The sequence below is a fragment of the Podarcis erhardii genome, assembly GCF_964252035.2.
Source record: "Podarcis erhardii genome assembly, chromosome: 3".
NCBI classification, from domain to species: domain Eukaryota; kingdom Metazoa; phylum Chordata; class Lepidosauria; order Squamata; family Lacertidae; genus Podarcis; species Podarcis erhardii.
Genome location: NC_138507.1, coordinates 108,319,735 through 108,341,816, shown reverse-complemented (window position 1 = coordinate 108,341,816; position 22,082 = coordinate 108,319,735). Strand labels below are relative to the sequence as shown.

General features: G+C 41.3%; 2 protein-coding genes across 5 annotated transcripts in view; one reads left to right on the top strand and one right to left on the bottom strand.

Moving 5' to 3' along the window:
• ABHD12 (abhydrolase domain containing 12, lysophospholipase) overlaps positions 1 to 13,369 on the bottom strand; it is a gene marked incomplete at its 5' end in the record, with an annotated part of 34,181 nt that extends 20,812 nt beyond the window's left edge. Inside the window, 2 exons of one of the 3 annotated variants that reach the window (XM_081854877.1) lie at positions 11,460 to 11,627; positions 13,248 to 13,369. In XM_081854877.1, coding sequence (XP_081711003.1) covers positions 11,460 to 11,627; positions 13,248 to 13,369 — 290 coding nt within the window. Of the gene's footprint in view, positions 1 to 10,950; positions 11,346 to 11,459; positions 12,037 to 13,247 lie in introns of those variants that run through there. The other 2 variants (XM_081854879.1, XM_081854878.1) reach the window with 2 other exon arrangements.
• Positions 13,370 to 13,465: 96 nt separating this feature from the next.
• GINS1 (GINS complex subunit 1) lies at positions 13,466 to 21,855 on the top strand. 2 transcript variants are annotated; one of them, XM_081855065.1, is made up of 7 exons: positions 13,466 to 13,601; positions 15,571 to 15,635; positions 17,373 to 17,468; positions 17,801 to 17,891; positions 18,663 to 18,779; positions 19,718 to 19,792; positions 20,584 to 21,855. In XM_081855065.1, exons 1-7 carry the CDS (start codon positions 13,539 to 13,541, stop codon positions 20,650 to 20,652), a joined length of 576 nt encoding a protein of 191 aa, XP_081711191.1. In that variant the 5' UTR covers positions 13,466 to 13,538; the 3' UTR covers positions 20,653 to 21,855. The 2 variants fall into 2 exon arrangements, with proteins under 2 accessions (XP_081711191.1, XP_081711190.1); XM_081855064.1 differs by lacking the exon at positions 13,466 to 13,601 and adding an exon at positions 13,992 to 14,195.
• Positions 21,856 to 22,082: the final 227 nt, after the last annotated feature.

Below are 22,082 nucleotides of genomic sequence, written 5' to 3'. Positions count from 1 at the left end.
AAATGGTGAACTGATCCCTAGCAGATACCACACAGCTCATTAACTCTAGAGATTCTTGTGGAACCAAGCATTTAAGGAACTAGCATTTTACTAAGTCCAACTCCTACCTGCAGGACTTGGGTGGTTTAGTACATTCCACTCATTGTGGTTGGTATATGAAGTTGCCTATTTGATCCCTGGTGTCATACAACCAGATGAAAATCTAGATTCTTGATACTTGGGTCTTAAGGCAAGTTTATCCTATATGAGACCATTTCCAATTTGGCACTGTGTTTTGGAAACAGAACAATAAATTACAGTAGGAGGCATTAGAATATAAACATGCAATCATGAATTACTGGGAAGGTAATGGGTTTTGGGGTGTGGATTCTTGCGCTTTGTTTTTGGGACAATTCCTCTATAGAAAAGCACAGGGGTTCCCAACTGTTTTTGGGTCCAGGAGCCCATTTGGAGATCTAAGCAACTGCTGTGGGCACCACAAAAGGCCCGTTTCTCAGACAAAACCTGGTGGGTGAGGTTAAATTTTGCACTGGCCTGCATGTGCCTGTTTCTAGGAAGGAGCAGGGGCAGGGGAACTCCGCCACTCATCAGCTGGGTTGCTGGCACAATGAATTGGTGGGTGTGGGAGAACTATATACCGGTACGTCACCTTCAACTCCTTGAAGGAAAAGAAAGATATAGCTCAAATATTATATTCCTTGTTGAATTTCAAAAGCATTCAAACTGTATTTATAAACAGTAATTCCTAAAACCTACAATAATACCATCTTAAACATGGAATTTTTAGCTCCTCCAAAGGAAGGTTATAGCGAAACGGACACACTTTCAGGGGCACAATCCCCTGAGAGGCAGGATCTGACAGCTTCTGATTTTCAAGGAGACCACCACTGGGTAATTGTTATCTTATTAGCAGGTAGAGGCACCTAGCCTCATCATGAAAGGAGAGCATGGAAGATAGAACAACGTAACCCTCCCCACCAGTTCATGTACTGTATTCCTAAAGATTTGGATTACCTTCCTCACCAGACTTCTGCTTTCTTAAAAAACAACCTTCCAGGCTTCTCTTCCCCTCCCCCTTCCAAAATTCCTTTATATAACCCAAACCTTCCCCAGCTGCAGTCCATTTACTTTAATTGCAGGTTGGACTACTCATGAGTAAGCAGATGCTCTGGCACCTTCTTCCATTCACCCACAGAAACTTTTTTCTGGGCTGCCTCATCTAATTATTGCAAGCAGTAACCATTAATGCAACATATTTACCAAATTACCAGGGCAGTACCTGTTTAAAAATGGATCCAGGACAGATTCAGTATCATTGTTCATCAATAAACAGAACCACTACTATGATGTTGCTGGGTATTATTATTATTATTATTATTGGCATGAACAGGGAATATGACTGAAGTCTCTTTCATAGAACTTCTTTTTAAACAGAAGAGGGCATCAGATGTTAATCAATTTTCCCCTGGAGAAAAATACTGCAATAGAGCAAACAGTTCCTTTTCTAATTGTGCAACAGTTGGAAAAAGTTTTAAAACCCAGCTTATTTTAGATTTGCCCAAGCTAAATTATTAAGAGCACAGTCATGAGACAAATTCACTTACTGAAAAGTTAGCTTGGGTTTTTTTTAACAATTGCATTCTATGTAACAATTGGAATAATTCACAAAGGAGGAGAATGGGGAAAAACAGGAAGAGAAACCAGTCACAGTCATATGACTACCAGTGCAGCTTTGTTGCTCAAGTAGTTTGCAGATAAGGGCTCATGCTTCTATTAAGTATTTGCAGAAATTTCTGCTGAAGTACAAAAGCAGCTAGATATAGGTTTTCGTTTACGAGCTGCTTCTGCAATAGAGGCTCAAGATAAAGAGAACTTTCAATTTAATGCAAAAATGTGTAAATAGGGGCAAAAAGGCTTCTCCTCAGTAATTCAACCTTTGAAATATTTTTCAACCTACTGTAAAAGTTAATGTGTCCACTAAGAATGCAATCTATAATGCACATGCTATACTTCCCTTATTGTTGCAGCTTGCCGGTTGTAAAAAATACTGACTTAGCAGGATTTGGGGTTCTTCTGCAATTACATCTTATGACTATGTTACCTTTAGTCTCTATAAACTATATTTATTGGTCACTTTTTTACTAAGGTAACTCAAAGTAACTTACAATACATAACACACACATACATTAACACCAGCATAAAAAAAAACCCAAAGAAAAATCTAAAAGATAATCCTATTTTTAAAAGACAGGATTAAAACATCCCACCCACACAAGGATGCTACAGATAATTAAGAGCCAAGGCACTGGATAGAAATAAATGCTTTTTCCTGATGCCTAAAGCTATGTCATGATGGTGCCAGGTAAGCCTCCTTCGAGAAAGCATTTCACAAGAGAGGAGCCACCACAGAAAAGGCATTTTCTTGTGTTGCCACCCTCCAAACCTCTCAAAGGGGCACACAAAGAAGGACCTCAGATGATGACTGCAAGCCTGGGTCAGTTCATATGGGGAAAGGCAGTCTTTGAGGTATTGGGGTCCTGAACCACATGAGGCTTTATAGGTCAAAATCAGCACATTAAATTGGGCCCAGAAACTAAATGGTAGCCAATGTAGTCAGGCTAGGATTGGTGTTATGTGCTCTGACCATCTTGCCCTGGTGAGCAACCCGCCCACCAAATTCTGCACCAACTGCAGTTTGCAAATCGCGTTCAAAGGCATCACCTTATGTAAGTTATTGCAGTAATCCGACCTAAAGGTTACAGAGCATAAACAGAAGTCAGGCTATCCCTGTCCAGACAGGGATGTAGCTGGACCACCAGCTAAAACTGATGAAAGGAACACCAAGGCACAGAGAGCACCTGAGCCTCAAGCAACAGGGATGGCTCCAGGAGTACCTCTAAGCTATGCATCTGCTCTTTCAGAACGACTGTAACGCCATCAAGAACAGGGAACTGGAGGGTAGGACCCAAACCAATGGCTTCAAGTTTACAAGAAAGGAGATACTGACTAAACATCAGGAAGAACTTTCTGACCGTAAGAGCTGTTTAACACTGAAACGGACTCCCTCAGGAAGTTGTAGTCTATCCTTCCTTGGAGGTTTTTAAGCAGAAGCTGGATGGCCATCTGTCATGGATGCTTTAGTTGAGATTCCTGCATGGTAGGGGGGTTGAACTAGATGACCCTCAGGGACCATTCCAATTCTACAGATCTATGGTACCATGAGTCTACCTCCCATCCACCCAGTCTCGGAAACCACCCACTAACAGTGTCTCAGTCTTAGCTGAATTGAGTTTCAGTTTATTGACTCTCATGTAGTCCATAACTGAGGAAATACATTGGTCCCCCACCACACCTGCTGTACATTTTAGAGCAATTAATTCATATAATGAAGATTCTCTCTTGCACACAAACACAGGTGAATTACTCGTCCTAAGAGACTACTGAATGTCAAATCTATTAGGCATTGTTAATAGCAAAGTAAATTCAGTATACAGATTCTGAATAAACCAGGAGTTCGTACTCACGATTAGTTTACAACACAGCATTTTACCCTTAAACTATGCTTAAAGTCATAGCTCAGCAGTGCAGAGCAAACTCCTTTGTATACAGACTCTCACTTGCTTTTCCAGTTAAGTGTTTCCATATTGCGAGAACTGCTGCCAGAGAGAACATAGTGTTACGGAATGGAAGGCAGTATAAATCAACTTTATATGTATATATTCAGATCAGGCAGAATTTTAAATAGCGTGTTAAGCACATGGTCTGCAGCATCACAACTACACACACAAACATACACTATTCCTATTCAATTATTATTTGTTTCTTTTCTGAGGGCACAACCCAAATGGTGGCAAAAAGATTTCTCACTACTGAGATGAGAACTGCCTAACCTAAGCCAGCCATCACCATCACCCTGATCTCTCACAATCTTCCACTGGCTCCATGAAGTAATAAAGAGGTGAGACAAGAACCAGAGCACCATAGGCAATTATATAAAAGGACCTGGTTGTGTATTCATATTAATTTCTATTTGTCATTGGACTCTAGCCCAAGATGAACCAGACTGTCTGTTGTACACCTCCCTCTGACCCCAGTTTCCAGGTTACTTAGTCCTAGACTTTGACTGACTCATCCTACAGCTTCATCAACTATCATTACCTTCTAGTATTTAACACCCACTCCCAATTATGATTTGAATCTTATTTCATAGCTAATAATCAACCTTTTGCCTTGTGACTCAGACCTAAACCTTGGTCTTGTGCCAGACAGATAAGCCATCTCTTATAGATCAGCAGTCAGGCATGCCAATCTGCCAAAACCACAGAGAACGTAAGACCTAAAGGACACATTTAGAGCAAACCAGCCTGTAACACATACTAGTCCACAAACACCTATATTAGTCAGTATGACCTAAAAGAGAAAGGGTGCCAGCCATTTTAACAGTTCTCTGCCTAAGCTTTGGCCCCAGAGGAACCTAAGAATTGGCTCCAAGCAATGGGGGGGGGACCCATGGGGTGAGCTCCTGTTGCTCGGTCCCAGCTCCTGCCAACCTAGCAGTTCGAAAGCACGTCAAAGTGCAAGTAGATAAATAGGTACCACTCCTGCGGGAAGGTAAATGGTGTTTTTGTGCGCTGTTCTGGTTCACCAGAAGCGGCTTAGTCATGCTGGCCACATGACATAGAAGCTGTACGCCGGCTCCCTCGGCCAATAAAGCAAGATGAGAACCGCAACCCCAGAGTCGTCCGTGGCTGGATCTAATGGTCAGGGGTCTCTTTACCTTTACGCATTACCAAAATGCATCTGAGATGCCAAAGTGGGCTTTGATGAAGAACAGCTGACTCCCCCATTACCACTTTCTGGCCCAAACAGGGTATGCACCCTTAAAATCCAATTTCCGACCCCAAAGGTCCCTTTGGGGACTGTAGTTGGCCCACTTTTGCTGCTAAAAGATCATAAGTGAAGGAGGAATTGGGCTCCCCTGTGCTTTTGTGCATCTGTTACTGATGATTAGCTCAGTATCATCTGCCTAACTGGAAGTGGCTCTCTGGGGTCTCAGATAAGTGTTTCCATCAGCCTTGATACTAGTGACTGAACCTGCGAACTCCTGCATGCAAAACATGCTGCCCTGCAAGACACCTATTGTCTCTGTTCCAAACAACAATTGCTTTAGCTATTTAAAGCCCTTTGCACAAACACTGAATAATTACTCCCAATGGTGGTAGCAACTATGACACTTTGGGAATGGAGAAACAGAGACTGTAGGGAATAGTTTAAGATTTATTTTTCCTTTTGGCTCATCTTCAGCGGCCAAAGGACTTTGTTGTCTCGTCTTTGTGTGTCCACAAGTCAAAACAGTGCAAAATGAAGACTTAGCATCTAGATTTTCTTAATTGCATGTAAACCAGGTAGAAATAATAAAACAAAGTAACGTTTGGGCATTTCTTAACTGCATGTAAACAAAAATATTAGTGTTATTGCTACAGACGACAATTTACAGAACAACATAAGCAAAAAGTAGGGCCTCTCAAGGAACTCCCAAGGGAAAAACAAAGAGAGGAGAATGAGAGGCCAGGGTAGTAAAACATAAATAGATGTAGATGAAGTTAGACATACTTGGGTTTCATTTGGGGGAGGGGGGGGGAATAAGGGTTATGAAAAGGCTTTGCAGATAAAGGTAAATTTCAAAGAAGGATTTGAAAGAATTTATGACTAAGACAGACCGAACCATTTTAGAAAGTAGGAGATTAAGTTTGGATTGCAGAGGATAGGAGCGCGATGGCCCTTTCATTTGCCTAGCTAGGAATGCTCATGAAGTTCCCTTGGCAATCAGTATCTTAACTGCAACAATATCATTTAAAAGCTTGATTTTTTTTAGGATGATGATGATAATGTCCTATAAGTAACACAGAGATTTTGGAGGAAAAACCCCCACTTCCAGACACAGTGCACAACATGTTCATGTGTGGTCAAGAAACGTAGTAAAAAAAGGAACACTCAGAATACAAAACGCTATAAGAAAGCCTGCTGATACATAGAAACAAAGAAGTATTGAAAAACAGATATATACACACCCTCACAGTGTCAGTTGGGGGGAAAAACTCCATCTATATAATCGAAACAAGTTTTATTTTGACCCCCTAAAGTAATAAAATAAATAGGGCTTACTGTAACCTCATCTCAAGCATATAAAATTTGCTTCCTTTATTTCACTCTGAACTATAAAGCTGATCAAGCTGTATTGCCAGCTACATGAACACGTTAACAGTATATTTTTGGACGACAAAGTAAACAAAAGACATGACAAAAAACAAGCTACATACATAACTGATGCATCTACATGATACAAAGGACCTTGTAGAATGTATTTTACTGATTTCATAGTAAGAATCCAGTCTTCATGACTGGGAAATAAAAAATGTGACAGAAAAACATACTAAAGGATATTAAGGCAACTGGAATGATTAAAAGTCCATGGTTTTTGTAGCTAATGATTTAAGAGCCTGCTGATTTTTCAAAAGGCTGGCTCAAGTTTCTCATATAAGGAAAATATCTAAATAAAATATTGTAAGAAGCAACACCTCTGCCAATTGTAGTTTGTCATCATCAAGTTGATAAGATTTTTGTAAATTGCAGAAGTTAGCTACAAGTAATGCATACAAAGCTGTGCCCTACATAGTATATTATTCCAGATATGGTCCTCAGTACCAAACACATTTTCCTCCTCTCCTACATTACAGCAAGGCGGGGGGACACAGAGAAATAGTCCTCACAGAAGCACAGGAAAGCCCAAGTTTATTAGAAAAATATGCAGTTAACAAGTAGCCTACGAAGAGGAGGTGGAAAGGCTTGAGGGCAAACAGCAGCAGCATACTGAAGGACTTTTATATCTTGTAAAAATCAAGTTTCAAATACTGTGCCAGATCATTACTGTGGTTGATTTCAAAGTCATTCATTCAGTAATCCTAACACTACGCATGCATTTGTTTATACATTTGTTTTTCCAGCAGCAGGTTCAGCTATGATATGAGTACTGGACTTCTTAGGAAAGTTTTCCACTAAAGATCACATATGTATTTTTTTTAAATGCCCTCTGTACTTCACTGTCAGACAATGAAAAAGTACACACAAGTAAGCTATAGAAGGCTAAGTGCAGAGACAATTCAAGCTACTTAATGGCTGTGTCTACACAAAACTAAATAATGGTTTTGCGTTCAGAGAACAAGCTTCAATGAGTCTTGGGACAGTACTCTCTTCTCCTCCTCCAGTATGGTTTCAAGATCAGAAGCTTCTGCTTCCTTTTTAGATTAACCAGCAGTTCAGTGTGTTGCCCAAACCCTAAATGGTGGCTAATTTTAACTATGGCAGGTTGAAATACGCAAGCTTCATAAATTACAGTTTGGTGCTAGCTTTTTGAACCAGTTTATTCGGGTTCAAATAACACAGAGGTTGTAGGATGTCATCCTCATAGATACACCAGAGGAAGAGGAAAGAGCAAACAAGTCTAAGGCTCTTTGTGGCTTTTTCTCGTAACACTAAACTATGGTTTAGCATTACATCCAAACCACCCCATTATTTATACTGATGCCAAACTCTGATCAGTGTCAGACTGAGATAATGAGACTCAAAAGTAAGATAGTTTAACAAGGTTGATTGGCAAATAAGGTATAGAAAACTCAATGGTACAAAGGGAATGTAAAATAACCAAAACAATTTACATCTCCAGTAGAAAACTCTCCCAAGACTTTACTGATTTGCAGAAGCATGTGAAGCACATGCTTCACAAACATTTTAAAGCCCAGATTCCATTTCCTGTTAAAGTTCCACAGAAAGCATCTCTGAAAGAGAATTCTGACACTGCTTTTAAGAGCAGACATTGGTGGACTAATGGATTGACTCTGATAAAGCAATTTATATATATCTAGATTTTAAAAATGGTTGAACCTCCACTCATTTTAAAGAATACTATCTTATTGCACAGGGAAAGCTCCAAGATGTCTTCCATGGAGTAAGTGAGGCAAAACTATATTCACTTTTCAGGATTACACATAAGCCTGTGAACCAATTTATAGAAGCAGGAAAGGTTCACCAAACAATTTCAAAATCAAGTTGAAATAAACTGGTCTCAAAATTAAAAATCCAGAAAGGGAAAACTTTGAGGGAATATTTAAATCTTGTTTTTATTTAGCAAAGGTAATATTATAAATATTTTAAATAAATGAAATATTTATGGTGTTTCTGCTTTAAGTACTCATTGTTAACAATGCCTGAACTCAAAGAGGAATTGAAACAGAAAATTTACAACAGCATAATGAATTACATTCATACCAGAAGCAAAGAAACCTTAGGACAACTTGATAAAAGTAAAAGAAGCCTGAGAGAATTGTCCTGAAACAGCTCTGAAATTGTCAGTTATTAAAGGCACTTTTAACCCATGCTTCATCAAAAATGATGAAAGGGTAAGAACATTCACAAGACCAATTTAAAATAATAAAAACTACAAATTAAAATAATAAAAACTACAAATCAACACAACCACAAGAAATGCTAAAAATACAAAATTAAAGCTTAACCTGTCCATCCAACACACACTCTAATGACCTACAAATGCAAACATGAGACTCTTTAGTAGGTAGAAAAATGTTAATGTGTTGGCACCAGGAATTATTTCACTGGAAAGACACTCCACAATCAGGGTACCAACAGATTAGGCCCTTCTGTGCATCACCACATATTGTGCACCTGCCACTGGTGGATCCCAGAAAAACGACTCCTCTACAGATTATGACTCTTTTGTACATGTATGAGGTTTGTAATCCTATGTGACTGAGAAGTAGGTTCTGTTGAACTCAGTGCTGCTTACTTCCAAGTAAACATGCAGTGGATTGCACCCTATGTTCTTCAAGTGCTTATTGAGTGATAATTTCATTTGTTGAGAAGTGATCTTTGTGAGAGAAATTCTTGGATTTCCCCACACACATTTATTTGATAGAGATCAATTGTGATGAAGTGATGGATCTGACATGCAGGCACCCAGGCTCATTCCTTGCTAAACTCTGAAGTTTGCTACATGGCCTGACCAATCCTTAGACTAACCTTGTTCACAGGTTGCTATGAGAATTAAAAACAAAGATAATCACCACCAAGTTCTAGAGCACTTATAAATTGCAGTGTGTATAAATTGCAGGGAAGAGGTGGTCAAAAACGGATGACAGTGTAGAGAGGACTAGTCAACTAGCTGCAGAGGAAAAGATGAAATGAGAAAACATTTGCTAATATGATGCTGAACAGGGGCTTTGGCTTTGTACACATTAGCAACATAAAACATAGCTAGATCATTATTTTTCTCAATCCAGATCAAAGCTGGTTTGAGAGAAAATAACTCAAAACATAGTTTTACATAAGAAACAACAGAATAGATGTGGATTGTGGCTAATGTGTGTACACCACTTCCCAAACAGCAGTGGGAGTGTGTGGGATGCAGAATAAACAGGATTGTGGAGACAGCTATATTATTTAACTACAACTACTCCCATCCATGGGGTCTGTGAGGCAACATCTTCAAACTAATGTACACTCTGGTGGCGCCAGAGATTCCGCTGAGGACTGAAACTAAAATAGGGCATGCTCAGAGGACACCTTACATTTTATATTTATTTGAGATTTAATTAATCTTTTCTACTTTAAATCTACCGTCAGAGATTATTGATTAATGGTTACTTGAGATTTGAAGGCTTGGAAGGTCAGTGATCACAGCTGTGAATTCACCATGCCTAATTACTTGCAGCAAGTCCCAGCAACCACAATAAGGTAAAGGTAAAGGGACCCCTGACCATTACGTCCAGTCGCAGACGTCTCTGGGATTGCAGCGCTCATCTCGCTTTATTGGCCAAGGGAGCCGGCGTACAGCTTCCGGGTCATGTGGCCAGCATGACTAAGCCACTTCTGGAGAACCAGAGCAGCACACGGAAATGCCGTTTACCTTCCAGCAGGAGCGGTACCTATTTATCTACTAGCACTTGTCTGATTGGCAATCCCTAGTCCCTTGTCCCTCCTAACCACAATAAGACTTTCTACCAAATAAACATGCATGGGATTAATATGAAGGTCTCATAGTGTGCTGACCTCCAGCACCTCCACCCCTTTAATAAAGGTGACAAAGAGGAGAAGCACAGATTATATAAACAGTGGTACCTCGGGTTAAGAACTTAATTCGTTCTGGAGGTCCATTCTTAACCTGAAACTGTTCTTAACCTGAAGCACCACTTTAGCTAATGGGGCCTCCCGCTGCTGCACCGCCAGAGCACAATTTCTGTTCTCATCCTAAAGCAAAGTTCTTAACCCGAGGTAATATTTCTGGGTCAGTGGAGTCTATAACCTGAAGTGCCTGTAACCTGATGCGTATGTAACCCGAGGTACCACTGTATTGTCTTTTAAACTGTTAATGTGTACAAAGGCAAAGTCCCTTTCCAGCAGTATAAAAGGCAAGCATTTTCTCATTTAATCTCTTCCTCTGCTGCTAGCTGACTGGTACGCCACTCATTCATCAGTCTCTGACCACCCTCACCCCCATCATTTACTATTCTCTAACGCCTTGCAATTTAAAATACAGAACGGGAAAAGAATAACGATTGTGTGCGTTTTAAAATATGTGTTGTTGACAAGCTGAGTCAGGATGCAAGGAGGAGGGGGAGGGAGAAAGGAAAACCTCCCTCTATCCTACCATTGGGTCAAGGGCACATAGTTTTCAATATTTTTCGGGGGGGGGTGAAGATACAGTAGTTCATTCATAAAAGGTTTGTAACCGATAACCCATTTTGCAGCAAAGCAAAATGCTTATAACTAAAGACAAACACCATTCGAGGTCGACTAAAACATCTCCGAGCTCTGTTTTTCAAAGCCATAGCGAACCCCACCACCCCCACCCCACGAAAACATCCATCCTCCGCAAACCTGAATCGCCGTCCGGCTCTAACACACCCTCCTCTTCTTGGCCTGCAGCCGCACTCGGTGAACCCATTGCAGCAATAGGGGAGGGAACACCCAGCAGCAAAGGCCTCCGACCCTTTCACGAGCAAACCAGACAGCCCCTTCAGGCAGGGGCTCATTCCGTCGCAAGGGCCGCCTTCGCCACCTCCCCCCCCCCCACTCCCGTAAGCTAGAACAAAAAGGCGGACGGAGAAGAAAACAGCCAAGGGCATTCCAGTATGAATCGCTCGGGGCTATGGCGGCTGGCGGCGGGGCTCGGGAGGGTTGCCAGAGTAATGTCAGGCCCCCGTGTGAGGGTTTTTCTTGGGGGGGGGAGAGAAGAGGCGGCGGTTGAAAGGGTCAGAAGGCTCGGCGACGTCGAGCGGGCCGCCCGTTGCCATGGAAACGGGGAAGGCCGAGGCCGGGCTGGCGGTTGAAGAGAAGATGGAGGGGTTGCCATAGCGACGGGGGCCGGTGGGGGGGGGTCGCCTCACCTGCCGAGCGTTCGCTTCATGCCAGAGTCGGCGGCGGGCCGGGAGCTGCCAGGCAGGCGCAGGCTGGGTCTCAAGCTGAAGCCCTTATCCGGCTGCTGGGAGGAGCAGGAGGAGGAAGACGCGGCAGCCGCTGCCGGAGCGGAGGCGGCGAAGCGCTCATGCTCCAAGGTGACGGACTCGTTCCGCTTTCTCATGCCGGCGGTGCGAAACGCGCGGGCGGTGCCAGCTCAAGCCGCTCGAGGGAAGACGCCTCCGTCCCGAAACCGACGCTGGCTTCCCCTACATTATGCCAACCACAGCCCAGCAACCGAAAGACTAGCGGCGCCTCTCCGGCGCCACCAATCAGAGGCGGCCTCGGCCCACCTGACCTCCCTACGCGGTTACGTCACAGGGAAGGGCAAACGTGACTGCCTCCTGCCCTCGCTTTTATTTAAAAACATGGTATTGTTTTGCTCACAAAAAATATGGCTCCCGCGTCGTCGGATGCCCTCAGACATATCTGAGTACAGTACAGTGTTTGCAAACGCCTTTTCCTCTTCCCCGCCCCACTCTGCCCCGGCCATTTTGAATGAGGGCAACCGCGAAGTCACAAGCTGGCAGGCTGAACTCTAGGCTTCCCACCCGACATTGCGGTATTTATATTATATTATATTATATTATATTATATTATATTATATTATATTATATTATATTATATTATATTATATTATATTATATTATATTATATATTATTATATATTATTATATATTATTATATTATATATTATTATATTATATTATATATTATTATATTATATATTATTATATTATATTATATATTATTATATTATATTTATTATATTATATATTATTATATTATATTATTATATATTATTATATTTATTTTTTGGACCTGTAGTCAGTCATCTACATGTTAGAGGCTACACTCTGAAAACATGCTGCGGACAGATGCTCTTTATAAAAACTTGAATGCAAGGTCATATTTTCCAAATCTCTAGCAATAGCTAAGTTGCCTCCAAAATTCCAGCAGCATGATTCCTGTGTTCCTGTTATTAAATGCTCTTTAACCTGCATTCAAGGGCTTTTGCTTTTTGCACAGCACTCAGCAGGACTGGCTCACGTATGACAAGGTGAAGTGACCGCCACAGGCAGCAGGATCCGCAGCAGCAGCAGATCCAGCCTCTGAGGGATACATTGCTTACCACTGTGGCTGCTACAGCAGCAGTGGCTGTGGGTGACATGCTCCTTGGCGTCTGGATCTGTCACCACCTCAGCGGCCCCACTTCAGTGTTGCCTCTACATCAAGTCTCTCAACAAATAAGAGGCACTGCTGGTCTCCTCCTACCCCTAGGGAGGAAATGCCCTCCTACACCTAGGGAGGCTGCCCTCTGGTCTCTGCACCCGCACAGCATAATTTAGGCTCCTTCCCTGCTGCAATGGTTTTTGATTCCCACTTCAACAGCTGGTAAAGTTGATTTGATTCCCCCCTGTTCCCAATGTAGATCTTCACTTGTTCCTGAAGAAAACCCAGGACCTTGATATTAAGAGTCTCATGCTCTGCTGACTGAGCTATCCCAGTGTGTTTGTCTGCATCTATATTTGTATCTGGCTGTCTCCTTGTTGTCCTGCTGCTGCCAGGTGAATACTTTCTTGTTCCAACATGCTTTTGGGAACTGACTGGGGTTTTTTTGTAATTATTTGTACGCTTTTGCTAGCTTTTATATATGTATATGGTTTTATTTCTATCAGTGTTTGTTTTTCCAATTATTGTTTTTCCTATGTTTTTATCAGTTTTCATTTTTATCTGTAAGTCTCCTGTCTTCGTCTCCACCATGGACACAAGCCATGTGCAACCCATCAAGCTGGCCTGAGTCATTTAAGTGCTCGGCTACACTGGTTTTCAGAGACATGGCACCAGATCCGTGTGCAATCCATGGATGACACCAGACATCTACAAAATGAAAAGCTCAGTCTGGGAAGGAGATGATGTGCTGGAGGCTGGATGCGAGGCCCCCTGGTTGTGCTGAGGAGCCCTGCTTTTGGCCATAACCCAGTAGGGTGTAAACTGTCTGGAGCGACATGTTCGTAAACTGGTCAAAGGTGATCTGTTCCCACCTCCCGACTTTTAAAAAGAAGGAAAAGGTGGGTTAAATAAAAATCATCATCATCATCTCACAGAAGACTTACAATGTGAGATTTTTTACAAAACGAAACAAAACCGGCTGAATCATGAAATGAATGTCACTGCAAAGCTGCCGCAGGAAGAAAGTGGGAAACGATATTTCCCCAATGGAAATGTTTCACACCTTCGGTTGCCTGACTCAGATCCCCAACGATCTCTCTTGACGCCAGCTGAATCCCTAACGGTGCAAACGTATGCACAACTCCAGAGGTTTCAAACCCTCTGGCTAGGTTCCGATACCGTTCTCCGTGTATTGTATTGCAATTCCAGACAACCGCCCGCCGCGAGCTATAGGAAACAGCTGCGAGGGAGAGCTAAGTTTGTCCCTTCCCTTTTCCCGTACCGTAAGAGGCGGTGCTTCTCTCCCTCGCCTCGCCTTCCTATTGGCCGAGGAGTTCAGTGGCGCGGGTTTTGCTGCCGTGCGCGCCGAGCGAAGGCCGTTGCGCGTCTGAGGGGAACCGAGCAGTCCGGCCGCGGCCATGTTCTGCGAGAAAGCGACCGAGCTCATCCGGGAGCTCCACCGCGCCAGCGACGGACAGCTTCCTTCCTTCAATGTGAGCCTTTGGCGGCGCGGCCTCCCTTCCCTTCGCCCTCCTCCGAAGGGCCGCCCAGCCGCCCTGAGGGGACTTTTGTGAGAGAAGCGGACGGGGGTCCTTCGGAACTCCCTGCCTCTTGATACCAAGCCTTCCCTGAATTCCTACTTAATAATAATTTTATTAATTTTACCCCGCCCATCTGACTGGGTTTCCCTGATACTCAGGAATGGCGCTGTGGCTTTTACCCCGCTTTAGCATTCTAATTTCTTGTATGTTTTAATGTATTTCCCCCCGATTTTATTTTATTTTTACGACCAAGCGGTGTATAAATTTTATGAAACAAACAAAACAAATGATTGGATGGCTAGGATTGCTCGGCAAGGCTATTCCTTCATGATGTTGGCTGTTAAAAGCAAAGAGGATGGGGAACTGGATTGGCGTTAATGCCATAAAGCCCACCTCGATAGAGGGTTTGATGGAGAGTAGGAAGAGTTAGCCGACTTAACTCTAGGTAGCCATCTCCCCTCATGTTATGAGTGAGTGGATCTGGGAGTACCTGACTGTCTAATAAAATAACGTTCTACAATATAAAAGCCGTTAAAAAAGAAGCTGACAGGCTTCCCATTAATTATCTGGTTGGCTAGTCACCCTGAGACTGAAATCCTATGCATGTTCACTTGGGAATAAGCTTGCTGAGTTTGCTGGGGTTTACTTAGTGAGCATTTATCCACAAACTTTACAACTATATGGTGAGGAAAGTTGGACTGAAAATCTAAATGACTACTGCGGCTGAAAATCAGCACTGAGGTACATCACAGTTGACTTGGATGAACATCTGACCAATAAATGTTTCACTGATGCACCTGGAGAGAGAAAGAGTGGTCCAAGCTATGTAGATTGTACGCATCTTTTCTTCTTTAGCTTCTGTAGAAAATGCCCTGCATCCTACAGCTGAGTATTTTCTATGAGGCTTGTAATCATGCTGAACCACTCACTTGTACAAATATTTAGTCATCTAGCAGCTTAAAACGAAAAGAAGCAAAGGGAAAATGTCAGAATATTTATAAAAACAAATTCTGGATAGTGGACAGAGAGGAATAGAATTAGGATAGAAATATGTATGCATATTTGAGTGTAGAGTTGGCACATGTTTCCTATTTTACAATGTTTTAAATAAATATTACAACTGGTGATATGCTGGCTAAAGCTAGCAAATATGTGCATTTCTCCTGTCAGTTGAGTTGCATATAAATATTTCTGTGGTGGTGGTTGATGGCTACTTCAATTTTCATAAGAAAAAAGGCGTGCATTTTTATTTATTGCATTTTTTGTTTGAATTAGGCAGAGTAATAATTTCAAATTATTGATGAAATTGGTACTTTCCATGTTGCAGGAGGATGGAATCAGACAAGTACTTGAGGAGATGAAAGCATTATATGAACATAACCAAACTGATGTGTAAGTAAGGTTATTTCAGGAAAAACAGACCAAAAAAAATCTCTGCTAAAAGAATTAAAAAATAAGTTGCAGAAGTGAGAAATAAAAGACTTTTTAATATTATGGAAACAACTTTATAACTACCATGAGTTTTCCACGTAACTTTGTGGCTGTCAACAGACTTGGACTTGGTTTAGTAGGCAGCCTTGTGTAACTGTTCTCTACTCCCATATCCTCTGGTGCATGCAGAAAATGCTGTGGAAGAGTGGAAGGAATTGGTCTCTCACTTTGGTGGCAGCATAATCTAGTGTACAGTGTGATGGACTATGCCGAAATGGCAAAGATGACCGTGAAGATCAGACACCAAGATGATAAAAAAAATTAGACAAGAGTGGAAAAAAATTATAGAGTATCTTAAAGACCACTCTAGATATCTAAAAACACTATCAGGATTGTCATAACACTTATAATGTAATATAACTTAAGTTAAAAAAGGGGATACAAAATGAATTTGAAAAATGTAATTAGATGCAGTAGAATGAACAGAAAAAACTGGAAGCCAGGGGAGGGTGGTGGTGGGAAGTCTGGGGATTTAAATAATCTCAGATGTAAAAAACTGAAAATGATTTAAATGTATAAGAATATTGTTAAACGAAAATAAAATATTTTATATAAAAAAGATGATACCTACAGCCTGCTGTACCATCTTCCTCACTTTGTAATGAGATTTAGAGAGAGGCAGGAATTATAACATCACATTTTGACTGCTTCTGCCTTCCCTAAGCCACAAGTTGAGGTGAGATAACACTCCTTCAAATCCTTTCTTTGCCAGCCATTGGAGGAAGCAACATGGCTTCTTGAAAGCCTGTTGTGAAGTAATAAAAATGCCCCATTCCCCAAGACCATTGTGTGTGCCCAAGGACTTGGGTTGAGTCTTGTTTAACTTTATAGTGGGGCTTAGACCTAGAAGAGACCAACCCTGTCATTCCCTGCACCACAAAGTTCTCTTTCCAAATACAGTACTTTGCAGATCACAGAGAAACTGAAAGGGAAGGGATTTCTGTGCAGAATAAAGATTATTTATTTACTTATTTACTTACTTACTTACTTTATTAAATTTGTATATATGTAAATTTGTCCATCCAAAGATCACAGAGTAGTTCACAACACAAAATGAGAACATAAAATACACAATAAAAGATAAACAAACCAATAAGCCCCTTCACACAAGCACATTTAAAAGTCCATAGAATGTTAATCAGTCAAAGGCCTGGTTATAGAGAAATGTTTTCGCCTGGCAGCTAGATATATGTAATGAAGGTGCCAGGGGAGCCTCCCTGAGCAGAGCATTCCACAAACAGGGAGACACTGCAGAAAAGGTCCATTATCGTGTTGCCACCCTCTGGACCTCTCATGGAGGAGGCACATAAAGAACAGACTCAGATGGTGATTACAGGGTGCTGGTTGGTTCATATGGGGAGAAGCAGTCCTTGAAGTATTTTTACAATGCATTTACTTATTGACATTCTCATTCATAATTATTATTTGTATGTGTTAATTATTGATGTTCATTTGATTTGTTGTGAGCTGCTTTTAGGAGAAGAGCAGCGTGCACACAGTAAAATAACTAATAATGCAGTCATTGCATGATGGGCTAGGTATACACACTAATTAAAGTGGTCCCCCTAACCACAATGTGTACTTTTATGTTTCTTGCTTTCAAAGTGTATGTAATATAGCTTGTCCTTCTATTATCAGAAATGAGGCTAAATCAGGACACAGTGAGCTGATTCCAACCATCAAGTTTCGCCACTGCTCTCTGCTGAGAAATCGCCGATGTATTGTTGCATACCTGTAAGTTTCTTGCAGTCATCTGTGACTAGGGAAATGAGATAAAAAGCATTTCAGAAATTGTTTCCAATTCCAAGATTTTATTCCTTCACTTCTGGAACTGGTAGATTTCAGAGGGATTTCCCAGAGTCACTGGATTTGCATGTTTGGGCTTATCCATGTAACCTAGCAAAACCAGAGCAAAAATCTTCATTTTTTCATAATTAGCTAAGGAGTTAGTTATCAGATTAAAATAAAATTCTGATTAAGAACACTTCATTATTCATTAAGAGATTAAATGATGTCTATTTCTGATTACGAATACTTTTGTTATGCTACCATGTTTGTTTTCTCAGGTATGACCGCTTACTTCGCATCCGGGCGCTTAGGTGGGAATATGGTAGTGTGCTGCCAAATGCTGTCCGATTTCACATGTCGACTGATGAAGTAAGCCAATTTGTTATATGTGTAGGTTGAAAGGACAATGATTGTACTCGAAATAAAGGAAATACTATTATTGTTGTTGTTGTTAATATTAATATTAATATTTATTAATAATATACTTAATTAATTAAGTATATTATTAATAAATGTTGAGTAACGTAGCCATGTAGGCACACTTAAATAGACACTTGTTGCGATTTAATGTAAGCTGCAGCACAGTGGCAGAACGCATGCTTTGCATGTAGAAAGTGTCAGGTTCAGCCCCCAACTTTGCCAAATAAACTAATCTGATAGTAGGGCTGGGAAAGATCTGCTTGAGATCTTGGAGAGCCCACTCCCAGTCAGATATTAACTGTGGACTGCTTACTTGCTAATTCATAACTCTTCTGTTGCACATTGACAAAAAAGGAGTACAGTCATACCTTGGTGTTCGAACAGCTTAGGTCTCAAATGTTTTGGCTCCCGAACACTGCAAACCTGGAAGTGAGTGTTCCAGTTTGCAAACTATTTTTGGAAGCCAAACGTCTGACAGGGCTTCCTCAGCTTCAGCCAATCAGCAGCTTTACTTTGGTTTCCAAATGTTTTGGAAGTTGAACAGATTCGAACTATATGCCCTAAAGAGGAGGCTAGATTGAAGTAAGCAGTTTCAGAACTCACACATTACTCCTCATATATCCCCATGTCTTTTGTTTTAAATCTTTAGGTAATTTCTTGCTTGACAGTTTGAAACTAGTATTTCAGGATTAATTAAGCCAACTTTTTTTATAATTCCAGGTGGTGTGGTTCAACCAGTATAAAAAATCTTTGGCTACCTATATGAGATCTTTAGGAGGAGGAGACGGGCTGGACCTCACACAGGACATTCAACCCCCCAAAAGTTTGTACATTGAAGTAAGTGAAATTTAGAACTATGGAAGGCTTATTGTATTTGGATGTCATTGGCAGTGTAGTCATATGTACGTACTAAGAAGTCAGTTCCTTGTTTCAAACTGGAAGCAGTTTGTTGCAGGCAGAGGAATCAGAATTGTAGAGTTGGAAGGGACCCTGAGAATCATCTAGTCCAACCCCTCAATGCAGGAATACGCAGCAGCCCCATATAGTGTTCGAACCTGCAACCTTGGTGTTATCAGCACCTTTTCACAGAATTGTTGCAGTTTATTATCACAGATAATAACTATTGTTTAACAGGGTAATAAAAAGCTAAATGAAACTTACTGATGTGTTCATATATTGGAAGTATGACTCCTTTTGTCTACATATAGCTTTGTTGTTTAGTCGTGTCTGACTCTTCGTGATCCCATGGACCAGAGCACGCCAGGCACTCCTGTCTTCCACTGCCTCCCACAGCTTGGTCAAACTCATGTCCATAGCTTCGAGAACACTGTCCAACCATCTCGTCCTCTGTCATCCCCTTTCCTTGTGCCCTCAATCTTTCCCAGCATCAGGGTCTTTTCCAGGGAGTCTTCTCATGAGGTGGCCAAAGTACTGGAGCCCCAGCTTCAAGATCTGTCCTTCCAGTGAGCACTGATTTCCTTAAGAGTGGATAGGTTTGATCTTCTTGCAGTCCATGGGACTCTCAAGAGTCTCCCCCAGCACCAGAATTCAAAAGCATCAATTCTTTGGCAATCAGCCTTCTTTATGGTCCAGCTCTCACTTCCATACATCACTACTGGGAAAACCATAGCTTTAACTATACAGACCTTTGTCAGCAAGGTGATGTCTCTGCTTTTTAAGATGCTTTCTAGGTTTGCTACATATAGCTACTTTTCCTTAACACAGACTTCTCTGACAGTACTTTAAATTTGATGGTTATTCATTTCTTTTTACAGGTTCGGTGTTTGAAAGATTATGGAGAATTTGAGATTGATGATGGCACAACAATTCTGTTGAAGAAGAACAGCCAGGTATTTATGATGAGACTGCAAACAGAGCAAGAACTCAATTTGGGTTCCCTGTTGTTTAAGGAGCTAGATGGAAGTGGTTCTCCTCTGCTTCTGGCACAGGACGTTGCCCTAGATACAGTTAGCCTAGTACTTTAACAGGAGATCCCAGAGATTGAGCCAGAGCCAACTCCAGGTTTACATGGGCCCTTGAGATTATTTTATTGTCCTGCCCCTCTTGTCCTATAAAAGTCCACAGGCTGATGAATGAGGGAAATCTCACACACAGCAAGAAAATTGGGAGGAGGACGCAGCAGTGCTGATGAAGAAACCAGTGGCATGGTGGGGAAGGAAGGAGCAAGGAGATGGTGCAGCTGTCTGTTTGTGACCTTCTGTATGCAAAGTGTGTGCTATGGTTCCTCCACACTCTCATTATGCTTGTCAGCTTTCATGTCATTCTACTCATTTTCATGAAGGAAAACGCTGGAGCCATTTTAGTACTTTCTATCTGGAAAGATTCAAAAGCATTTCATTATGTTGGTTTATTTAAGACATTTATCTACTGCTTAATCATTCATATTTCTAAACAGTCTTAATAACAGCAATGCACAGAACATGGGATTTACAGTGGCTATGGTTAAAATAGCTGGGGTTATTCTATTATTGGACTTCATTTAAAAACAGACAGTACAGGTAGAATCAGGAGTTACTGCCTTAACTACACCATAAATAAGACCAGCTTTAGCTTTATAAAGGGGACAATGAGAGATTGCAAATGTTTGCCTCAGCTTTGAAAATTGTTTGCTTCCCCACAGCATTTTTTACCACGCTGGAAATGCGAGCAGTTAATCAGGCAAGGAATTTTGGAACACGTCCTTTCTTAACTTGCTGTTCGCAAGACTGATTTAAGTACCTATAAACATTTTAGCAGATTTTAAATGGGGTAAGTATAGAAACATGCCACAGTGTTTTGTGTTTTTGAAAAACAAATGCAGAGACTTAGTTACTGTTGTGGGAACTGCATGGATACTTAATGAAGAGGACAAAGAAGAAGATGATACGATCAACAATTTTAAAATATCTCTATCCCAAAACAAGTGGAATTTCTTTTAAGCTCATAGCTTGCCTTCACTTCTGGACACATTTTGAAGTATCATGCTTTTATCCGCTGGCCTTTTTGTATGAACCAGACATCGTCTTACTGTAAATGTCATGCTTAGAAGAAAGCAACATTTGTACTATTAAGTGTGTGCATTGTTAAAAGACCTCTGAAACGATGTAAGGATAAAGTTACTCAAGGAGTGATACAGGTTAAGTTGCAGGTTAATTGCTGCTAACACTTGTGTTTTCTCTCTAAGCTTTTATGCTATAGTAGTCATTGAGCAGGGCCTTGAAGTAGATGAACTACAAGGCTCCTTCCAACTCACAGAACAGGTGGGCTAAGTTTTATTTGGCCTGAGGCCTTGACCAGCATTCAAGTGGCTGCAGGCCAGTAGTGGGCGTGACCATTCCATATGCACACAGATGCCCACTTTCTACAACTGATTTGTGCAAATTGGCTGGGTGGAGAGACTTATCACCCCCTCTCCACTCATCAAAACATCTGACTGATGATTAGGAAGGAGGTGATTTGCACCCCGCTCTAGCTACCACCCACCTCAATTCTGTGTCCATTATAAATAAATAAATGGCTCCATTGTCAAGCTGTTTCTTTTAAGATGTTCAATAAAAATGTTTGCCGCTTGCACCTTAAGCCTGCTAGCTCTAGTCCTGTCCACTGGAGCAGCAGAGAACATATCTTCTGTGTGTCTACCGTCATCCTTTCTCTTCTCTAGTTAAACATACCCAATTCCTTCAGTCTATCCTCATTGAACTTGCTTTCCATACTACTGGCAATCTGTACTGCCTTATCCACTGTACCCTTCCAGTTTGTGCAGTGTCCAGAACTGTACAAAGGGACTCCAGATGAGGTCTGCATAGTGCTGAATAAATTGTAGTACGTTGAATTGTTAGATGTAAAATTATATCATTTTGCCTTAATTACCAGATTGTACTTTATTAAATATTTCCTGATATTTGATCAAGAATTTTATCTCCAATTTCATATGCCACAAAACTTCCAGAAGTTATGACATTTCACCTGCATTGAGGTTGTGTGTAATGAGTCACTCTCGTTTCTATCAAACCCAAGAGTAAGCCGTTCTTGAGCTTGTGCATAACATACTTGGTCACAGGACCACTGGTTGGGGGAGACTACAGGGAGCCACAGACTTTGGGTGTCCTCCTGGGCAGAAGATATAGAAGCACAATTAGT